This window comes from Fopius arisanus, unplaced genomic scaffold (assembly GCF_000806365.1).
Source record: "Fopius arisanus strain USDA-PBARC FA_bdor unplaced genomic scaffold, ASM80636v1 scaffold00005, whole genome shotgun sequence".
NCBI classification, from domain to species: Eukaryota; Metazoa; Arthropoda; class Insecta; order Hymenoptera; family Braconidae; genus Fopius; species Fopius arisanus.
In genome coordinates this window covers 1,006,449-1,016,825 of record NW_011887744.1, presented here as the reverse complement: position 1 = coordinate 1,016,825, position 10,377 = coordinate 1,006,449, and the positions used below count along the sequence as shown (strand labels likewise).

The following is a 10,377-nucleotide window of genomic DNA, read 5'->3' as shown; positions in this document are numbered from 1 at the left end:
GGAGGAATTATTCCAAGTGTTGGGGACTGCCCCCTCGTTATTATGAGAATACAAAGCAGAAAGAAGGGAAACGATTGAGATTGGAGATGTTGTTTCACATGTGAGTGAGAGAGAATAAGGGGAAGCACAAAGTGCCAGGTTGGGATTGAAAAAGGAATGAAATGGGTAAACACAATGGCGACGAACGTTTTGTGGTGGACTGGCGAACTGCGACAGGACAAGGTCACGTCACACACGCGGATCCCCTTTTACCATGAAAACTCACCAGCTTCCACCTCCTCACTGCAATGTTGGACCAGTGCTTGGCATCTCTCTGCATAATGCAGTCTTCATTTTTTTCGCGATCTCTTTCTTTGGTTTTTTTTTTCTACTCTCCACCAACGCTCTGTGCACTTTTTTTTATCACTCACTCAGTCCCTCGATCTTCACTGTCTCACTCCAACTGCTCCATCTTTTTTTCTTTCATTCTTATTTTTTTTCACTTCACACATTCTCCATTCTTCTCTCTGTTTGCTTCACCTGCGTCTTCTCACGCGCTGAGTATATACCCTCGTTCCATTCATACCTGAAAGGGGACCCTATGAAGATGTTCTTTCATCCCTCGTCTTTTGCTTGTTCGCGAACACACTCGGCAGAGGCGTGATCCTCCCGGCTGAACGCCAGACGCCTGAATATTTATATTAAGACCCTCCAACCGGAGGATTCAACCCTTTTTTTTTCGTTTTCTCATCGTCTTCACTTCTTTTGGTGGACTGATTTTTCTTACGTGTATTTGCCAAATGAAATTCAAGAGGGCTGGGATAAATAGGGGGAGGGCAATCAGAATGGGGGGGCTCAATGTTCCTCCAAGATGGGGAGGGGTTAATTTGTTTTTGTAATCGTCAATTTGAATTGTCACTGGAGGACGCATACGGAAATCATAAATCAAAAGGATTTCACTCATTCCCATAACTTCATCAGCTTTTTAATATTTTTCTATACAATTATTTTCAATTATTCATTCAATATCTTGATGGGAAATTAATAACTTCTTCCGATGGTCGGCTGGATCATTTTTTAGACAATGATTTAAAAACGATTATCGAAATTTACGTAATTGTAGCTTAAAGTCATTATTTCATTCTCGCTTTGACAGGACATCCACTTGGGTAAAATTCCATGACAAGTTGTTGAAAAATTTAATCTTCTGAAAAAAACCTCCGAAAAATAAGGGACGAATTAAATGACCTATATATTTTTCCCTCCAATAAATCAGAGGAATTGACAAAATTTGATAATTTGATAATCCCTTTTCTCAAATATATTTAATACAAATATTAATTAATTAATATTATTAATCTCTTGAATTAATGATATTAATTAAAAATAATAAACAATCAATCAATATTTCCCTTAAAATTAATTAATCAATTGATATTTACATTAAATGACAAACGAGTCGTATGATTTTTTGTTTTTTATTTTTATTTCTGTTACGATGTCATAAGATTCCAATAATTACAATAATAATTACAATAATTTTTATTTCGCGCTTTATATCAAATTGTTTAAATAATCTGTATCAAATAGGGAAGGTAGCAAAATATAAAAACCTGAGAGGGTGTACATGTGAAAGTATATATCCATAATATTTACATTGAAATTAATTAATTAATTAATATTTGCATAAATTCACTGAGTTCACAATAAATATATTTGGAAATGTTCCTCTCAGTATGGGGTGGGAGCGGGAGGTATTATCTGGGAGAGTCGAATATCGTGTGACAGTTTGCTAGATTGAAATTTACAATTATTGCAGTGTTTGAGATTAGAATGCAAAAAAAAAGAGTTTGGAGTGATTGGTGATTCAGAACCGTTAGAAGGCGTATGGGCGGGTGAATGGGTAAACCTCCCGTGGCGCCGAGGTCGGGTTTGTACTCCGAGTGTCAACTCACGAGTTAATAAATGGTTATTAATGCGTTTGCCAGTGCCAGTTGATTGCGAGAATAGGCGACTAATCACTCCAAACTATTTCCACGATTATTTTTATCTCGTTTTGTTTCAATTTTTGTATGAAAAAAAAACATCGTTGTCATGGGTAATTGCTTGTTGCTCGCTGATTGCACGTGGGAGAGGAACTCCTCGGGAAATCATCGTTTACGTCTGATATTTTCATTTCTTCAACTTCGGGGGAAAAAAAAATTACACTCAGATACACTGAGAAAAAAATTTTCTTTAGTCAAGAATATTTAATAACCACAAGAAAATATATTTGGCATTAGTAAGTCTTATGGGAGTATTTATACAGTGATCGCCAGATTTACTTGTGGGAAGAAAATATTCTTGGCAAAAATCATTTTTTTTTTTCAGTGCGTTTACGAAAAAAATATACTTGAAATTTTAGTTGGGACTTTGGAATTTTTTTATTATTTTTCGGTGATGAATCATTCAATTTCTAGTATTTATGGTATATTGAATTTATCGCAATTGTTGAATTCAGGCAAAAATTACAGCATTTTAATTTATTTAAAATCAATTATTATTTAATATCACAACCCAATTTTCCGGAATTTTCAAGATGCATTTTTCATGAAAGAGAAATATATTTTTAACCGATTTTAATTGAAATTAAATTGAAACTTGGATAATTAAAAAATCACATGACTTTATGATCATGACTTTATGACATTTTCATAAATTGTTAACTCAAAAAAAAAAAATTACTATGAGCATGTGCAGTGAAAGAATTTATACGTGTTCACTGGCAGGAGGTAAATGCATTCAATTAGTGAATTAAAAATCCGCGAAAATAGGGGACTAATGAGATTGTGAATTTCCTCTAGATGGAAATGCGAGCAAGACAGGAAAAGGATTCACTGAGACACTCGATAATTCAAAGAGTCAATGCATGAAGAACTCTCACGAGCACTTACCCGTGTATTAACCACACACATGTGCAGATTTGCCACCTTTAATTTACTCGGCAAGTTCCAACTCGTTATTTTGCGAAAATAATCATCTCGTTTTTCGCTCGTCACGCGGTACAACACCCAGATCGAAAGAATTAACGCTCATTTCAGGGCATTTTTCAGTCAAATATCAATTCATTATTTATTTTGGAAAAAATGAAAGTAACGAGACCACGAGTTGGAGTGACGTTTGAATTATTATTATCAATATTTCTTTTTTTTTTTCTCGCGGTTCTGATAAGTCGTGGGGGGAAAAAATCGTTGCGGACTTGGATCTTTTATTTATCCACGAAATTGCCATAAATCTCAGCGCTTGTTACGACACATTGGACCGCATCGGGGCGCCGTAGCACCTGCGTATGTGTACGTTCATGCCATGGAGCAATAATGCCACGTCGGTAAATCATTTGAGGGAGGTTTTGACTGGTGAATAAAAAAAAATCGTGGAAAATATCAAAATAACTGATTTTTTAAACGTCTTTTTTTCAGTTCATATATCTTTCCGGCTGAGTCAAATAACGTGTAAATTGTTTTTATAAATAATCCCACGCTTGTTTATGCGATCGTATACACCGGGGAACAAGTGTTTTCGTCGATAAATGTGCGGAGATTCACCGGTGATTGTTTTTTTTTTCACCTTTTTCGTTATCCAAATCAGGGTTTTTTTTTCATGGCGGTCAACATCCGCCCGAATGCCTTATTATCGTTTTTTATCGCTCGATTGAGGGAATATTTCACTTCGTTGTTTGGGAATTTATGTTCACGTGGATTTATAAATTCTGGTGGGAAATTTTTACCGGATTTTTCGGGAGACTTTTTGCATGTTCATTCCGTCAATGTCAGTTGTATTTTTATACGGTGACTTTTTTAATAATTTCTAGAGTTCCATGGGATTTTTTGGTTCAAAACGTTGTGATACTTTATTGGATTTATGCGATGGTAATGTGGATTCACTGGGGAAAATATTCTCCCTAGTAATTTTCGGAATTTTGGACGATTCATTTCTGCGCTGGAATTTTTTGAAGATTTTTTTTTATCGTTTTTTTAAAATTATTGTAAGTTTTTCAATTTGCTCGTCTATTACAGCAATCATTCCAAGGAAATATTACTGATAAGGAGATAATCCTGAGAAACGAAAAAATCATACACAAATAGAGAATCTCCAGTACCATCTAGATATATCCATAAATATCCATAAATTAACAACAAAAGCCATTACGAAAAAAATCAAAAAATCCTCTCACTACTATTTAATTTATCTACACCAAAATTCAGCTCTCAGAAGTCCATAATTTTTATCATTAAACATTCCCACCAATTCCGCTTTCCTCTCCCGAATTTCAAACCTAAAATATGAATAATAACAAAATAAAAAAAAATCCCTCCTCGTGTTTTAAATTTTCTCTCTTTTATCTTGTTTTAATTTCTTTTGATGTATGATTTTATTCGACGATTACGGCGACTTTGATGCCTCCTCAAAATCGCTCGGAGGAGAGAGCGATCCATAATGGCGGCTTGATTTTTCGGTGGAGAGGTGAGGGGGTTGGCCCTTGAGGGCAAGAAAGAAAGGAAAAGAGAGGATTTCTTGACGTGAGCCAGAGTAAAGAGAGTAGCCCCTCAAAGGCAACGGCTCATTCTCCTTACCCCCTTCCCCCTCGCGCCATTTTTTTTTTTTTTCATATAAACGTACAACGTCCTGGGCCCCATGACCGGAGTTTTAATTTATTGAACCTTTGTTAATTTGAATATTATGATTTATAGTATTGTTACGACTCCCGCCTGGTCTCTCCTCTCCACTCCTTTCCCCTCCATTTCAGACTGAGGGTATCACGTCGGCATTGTGCATCACAAAGTTCTCATGGGGAATAAATCATATTTAATCAAACAAAGCGATATATAAATAAATGCTCAATATAAATTGAAAACAAGTGGGCGCTATTTATGCGAAATTCTCAATTTTTCCGGATGCCATTCGCCTTTTATTTCAGGGAATAACAATTGCATTATTAGATTATATGTTATTTTTATTGGTTTATTTTTTATCGAATTATATATTTTATTGATTTCGAAATTTTCACAACGTTCCTATTTTTATTAAATATTTTATAAATTTATTCAGTGGAGAAATGGTACACTGGGATAATCGCTTTTTTTTCAACGTCAGTTTTTAGTCAATATCTCGAAATTGAAGGAACATATCGATTTTTTCTATAAAAACATTTTTGAAGAGAATGACGAGAGCTAGAAGAAAGGTATCTATGCAAATATCACTACCTCTCGTCAATTCCGAGATATCAGCTAAAAACCGGCGCGAAAAAAAAATACACTCATCCTGGGTTGTAATTTCGCGATTAGAATTCCATAAAAAATAAATAAATATTAGTAAATATTACAAAATATTAAGAATTTCCTGGTTATCCCATTGCTCGGGTGATTATCAACCTGCGAGTGAAAACATATAAATAAATATAAATATTGGGTGAGCTGAATGAAAGTTTATACATATCCGCCTGTGGTCGTGGTGAGATTAATCGTCCGCGAATTTGTCATACTCAGTACATAGGTACAAAAGACGTTGCAAAACACATACACGTTGGAGCATGTTGCAAGAGGATCCTTTGTGCGTCCTTGAATCCCCTCCTTGGAATGACGTATGATCACTACGTGCCTCGACACCCCCATTCTTATCCTCACACCGTTGCCCTCGAGGCACCCGTGAGGCACATCGGGTCAAAATAAAAATCAACCAAACACAGAGACATATAAATAAAGTTAAACGAGCAAAAGAATTAATTCTCCCTTATCTTGTTGCAGGCTCACCCCCTCTGACCGGCTCGGGTGTCCTCAGAGTTGTTGTCCTGGATGTCAATGACCACAGTCCTGAATTTTCACGCACCGATTACAGGGCCGATGTCATTGAGAATCAGCCTGCTGGTACTTGGGTAGCTAAACCCACTGCTACTGATAAGGATGATGGATTGAATGCAAAAATTAGGTGAGCTACACGCATCTCTGACAATGTTAATATTTCAAGGACGATACCTGCATATTACACTACTCCAGCATTAATAATATCTGCTATCCACCAGAAGACATGGTGAATAATTGTACGGACAAATTTGTGCATTGTAACTCGTCACATTTACTTATTTGAAAAATTAACACCAAAACATACAATATGCATCATGTTCTCCAGCGAATCATGTGTTCCGGGCATGCCATCATTTGTCAGCTTTTTCTCCCACATTTTTACCAATGCGTTGACTCATCAACCCTCATAGTTATTATTATTAACTATTATTAACTATTATTAACTATTATTAACTGTTCTCCAAACGGTTCAAATAGAAACTTGCAAAATTGTGGCGTGATAATGGGACCTCGCGAATCATTGAATAATTACAAAACGGGAAAATAATCCCTGAAGTGTTCAAACCCTCCCATTCAGCAGCAAAAACTCCAATTTGAATCAGCAGTTCATTAACTATGTAGATGAAGAACCCTTCGATTCCTAAAAAAGCCCCATAAAAATCGGAACAAAAAATCGATCATCCGTGCGTGTCCGAAATTTTCCAAAACCAACCGTTTTAAAAATAAAATTCATGGGCCAATTAATTTCCCGGAATAGATACAGCCTCCTTGGTGAGAACGCTGATCGTTTCTCGGTGGATCCAGATACCGGAGAAATCCTAACAGTGGTTCCCCTGGACCGCGAACAAACACCAATCTACCACCTGACTTTAATCGCCCAAGATTCAAGTCCAACACAACCTGGTGCGACAGCAGTGAACCTCACGATTTTCGTAAAAGACCTCAACGACAATGCCCCACGATTCTCGAGTCCTCGGTACACCGCGTACGTTCCCGATTCAACAGAACCCGGGGACTTTGTCTTCGGTGCGAAAGCCGTGGACGGTGACGAAGGTGAAAATTCCCGAATCGTTTATCACTTGCAAGGAGAGGACGCGAAGCGATTCGTCATAGATCCCTCTAACGGAGTAATCAGAGCAGCGCAGGACCTCTCCAACGGCAAGACAACCTACCAGCTCCAGGTGAAGGCGTCAGACTCTGGAATATCTCCCCAAACGGTCATGGCAGATCTGGTGATCCACCTGTGGGAGCGCCAGCTCTTCCCTAGCTTCAGATCCACCATCAGCACCAAGTTTATCCTCCCCGAGGACATTCCCGAGGGCAGGACAATCACCACTTTGAGCGCCTCAACACCGAAAGTGGGAGCTGCAAGCAATCTTGTCTTTGGAATGGCTGGGGGCAACATCGGTGATGCCCTGAGGATCGAGCCCCATTCCGGAGAGGTTCTCGTTGCCTCTGGTTTCGATTTCGAGACAGAGCCTTACTATGAGGCCTGGGTGGAGGTCAGGGACTCGGACAATCCCCCTCTCCGAAGTGTTGTTCAACTTCTGATTAATGTAACCGATGCCAATGACAATGCACCAGTGCCAGAAGCAGCTATTTACAACGCAACAGTCATGGAAGAGGAGTACCCACCCCTTTATGTGACAAAGGTCTCCGCCAAGGACGCGGATTCCGGGGAGAATGGTCAGATAACGTATCACCTGGTTAACGACTTCGACGAGTCTTTCATCATCGATGAGAACTCTGGTGAAATCCACACGAATCTCAAACTCGACAGGGAGGACATAAGTTCCTACGAGCTAATCGTCGAAGCCAGAGATCAAGGTGAGCCAACTTTATCAGGAACGGCAACTGTATTGCTCACAGTCCTCGACAAGAACGACAATCCTCCGAGGTTCACCCGACTCTTCAGTGTCAACGTCACAGAGAACGCCGAAGTGGGATCCTTCGTGATTAAGATAACCAGCAGTGATCAGGACGTGGGTGAGAACGCCAATGTGACGTACCTCTTCACTGACAATCCCGGTGGAAAATTTTCCATTGACCCTGTGACTGGCGACGTGGAAGTGGTGGGTCACCTGGACAGGGAGGAGCAAGATGAGTACTTCTTGAAGATCAGAGTGGTCGATGGAGCCTGGGGTGCACAGACCACTCTCACCATCACTATTCAGGATCAGAACGATAACGCCCCTGAGTTCTCTGAAGAATCATATCACTTCCACTTCCCAGAAATGCAGACGAGAAAGGCTCACGTTGGACAGGTGACAGCCACAGATTTGGACAAGCAGGGGCCGAATTCAGTCATCTCTTACAGTCTTCTTCAACCCTCAGACTTGTTCTCGGTGGATCCTGCCACAGGAGATATCTACAGCAAGAAGACGATTCAGTATAAACACACAAACAGACCGTCATCCCCTGAAAATCTCTACCCCTTGACGATCGTTGCCACTGACAATGGGAGGCCACCTTTGTCCTCAAGAACGACCGTATTCATCAGCATCGTTGACGCCAACAACAACGCCCCGAGATTCGACCAGTCTTCGTATTTGTCACCAGTTCCCGAGGGTCTCACCACCGGAAAGAAGATCGTCAAGCTCTCTGCTAGAGACGACTCGGACTTCGGTGTCAACGCAGAGGTGGAGTACAGTTTGACCTCCGGAAATGCCACAGAATATTTCTCGGTGGAGCCATCAACCGGTTGGGTCTTTATCGCCAAGAGCATCAGTGGTATCCCAGTGGGTTCCATTTTCTCAGCAAAAGCCACAGCTGTCGACAAAGGTGTTCCCCCACAGAAGGACCAGGTTCCCCTCGTTCTTGTCATCACTGGGGAAAATCGACACGCCCCAGCCTTTGCTGCAGTATCCTATCAAGTTCGTGTCCCCGAAAATGAATCCGTAAACACCACAATCCTGACTGTCAATGCTGTTGACAGAGACGAGGGTCCAAACGGCATGATACGGTACAAATTATCATCTAACAGCGATCGAAAAGAATTCTCGGTTCACCCCATCACTGGAGCTGTCACCATTCTGGAACCCCTGGATTACGACACAATTCAGGAGTACCGTCTCAATATTAGTGCCACTGATCTGGGATTCGAGCCCAAGACAGCAGTGGCTACTCTGACAGTCAATGTCTCGGACATAAACGACAATCCACCGACATTCGATCAAAACGTTTACGAGGCATATCTTCTGGAGAACTCAAAGCCCAACAGCTTTGTCTACAAAGTCGTGGCGAAAGACATAGACTCTCCGAAATACGCCATAATGCAGTACAGAATACTCGGTGGAACTGGCAAGGATCACTTCCACATCCAACCGAACACCGGCATCATCACCTCGAGAATGACATTTGATTATGAAGAAGCTAACGAGTACTCACTGGATATCGTAGCTGCTAATCCTGATTCAAATCCTCAGATGGTGGGAGTTACAACAGTTCTGGTGCACATCACAGGGGTAAACGAGTACTATCCAAAATTCATTCAACCTGTCTTCCACCTCGATGTGTCTGAGAGTGCAGAAGTTGGGACTTCAGTGGGTCTTGTTCAGGCGACAGATCAGGACTCGGGAGAGGACGGCAAGGTTTATTATCTGTTTGTAGGTTCCTCCAATGATCGAGGTTTCTCCATCGGCCCTGAGACGGGGATTATTTCTGTGTCGAGGAGGCTAGACCGGGAGACACAGAACAGAGCCATCCTCACGGTGATGGCGAAGAACCGAGGAGGGATCAGGGGTAATGACACTGACGAGGCGCAGGTCATTATCTCCATTCAGGATGGCAATGATCCGCCAGAATTCCTGCAGGTTAACTACGAGACATCGATTCCTGAGGGTGCTGCTCTGGGGAGCAGAGTTCTCACAGTCAGGGCTGTTGATAAAGACGTGAGACCCCAGAATAATCAGTTCTCTTATTCAATCATCGGGGGTAATGTGGGACAGACCTTCAAGGTTGATCCTCAGAGTGGAGATATTGAGACTGCAAAGATGTTGGACAGGGAAACTATTTCATCGTATCAATTGATTATTGGGGCTATTGACACGGGCTCTCCACCTCAGACTGGTACAGCTACTGTGAGGATTGAGCTGTTGGATGTTAATGATAATGGTCCCACGTTTGACCCTCCGGAGATCCTCGGGTATGTCAAGGAAAATGAACCTGCTGGCACCAGCATCATGACACTCACTGCTGCTGATCCCGATTTACCACCCAATGGTGCTCCATTCACGTATCGATTGATTGGGGGACGACAGGCTGATGCTGTTACCTTGGATAAACACTCTGGGGTTCTCAGGACCACCAGGAGCCTCGACCGGGAAGTTATGCCACAGTTGGATCTTTTGGTGAGTGGATTTAATTTTTTTTTACTTTTTTGGGACAGAGTTTAGCAGATCAGAACGAACCACCATGAATGCATTTGATAAATATTTATTTTGACAATTGAGGAAATTATTTATTTCGATTGTATTCTTTTTAATTAATTTTAATGACGAAAAATGTTTCACTGTGTTTTTACGGAATGATTTTTTATTAAAAAATGACATTCTCCTGG

The 10,377-nt window shown here is 40.7% G+C and overlaps 1 protein-coding gene across 1 annotated transcript in view; it reads left to right on the top strand.

The window, feature by feature from the left end:
• The window catches only part of ft (cadherin-related tumor suppressor fat), a 78,934-nt gene that overhangs the window by 62,060 nt on the left and 6,497 nt on the right, over nt 1-10,377 (top strand). Inside the window, exons 7-8 of the mRNA XM_011315764.1 lie at nt 5,763-5,943; nt 6,577-10,168. Coding sequence (XP_011314066.1) covers nt 5,763-5,943; nt 6,577-10,168 — 3,773 coding nt within the window. The remainder of the gene's footprint in view (nt 1-5,762; nt 5,944-6,576; nt 10,169-10,377) is intronic.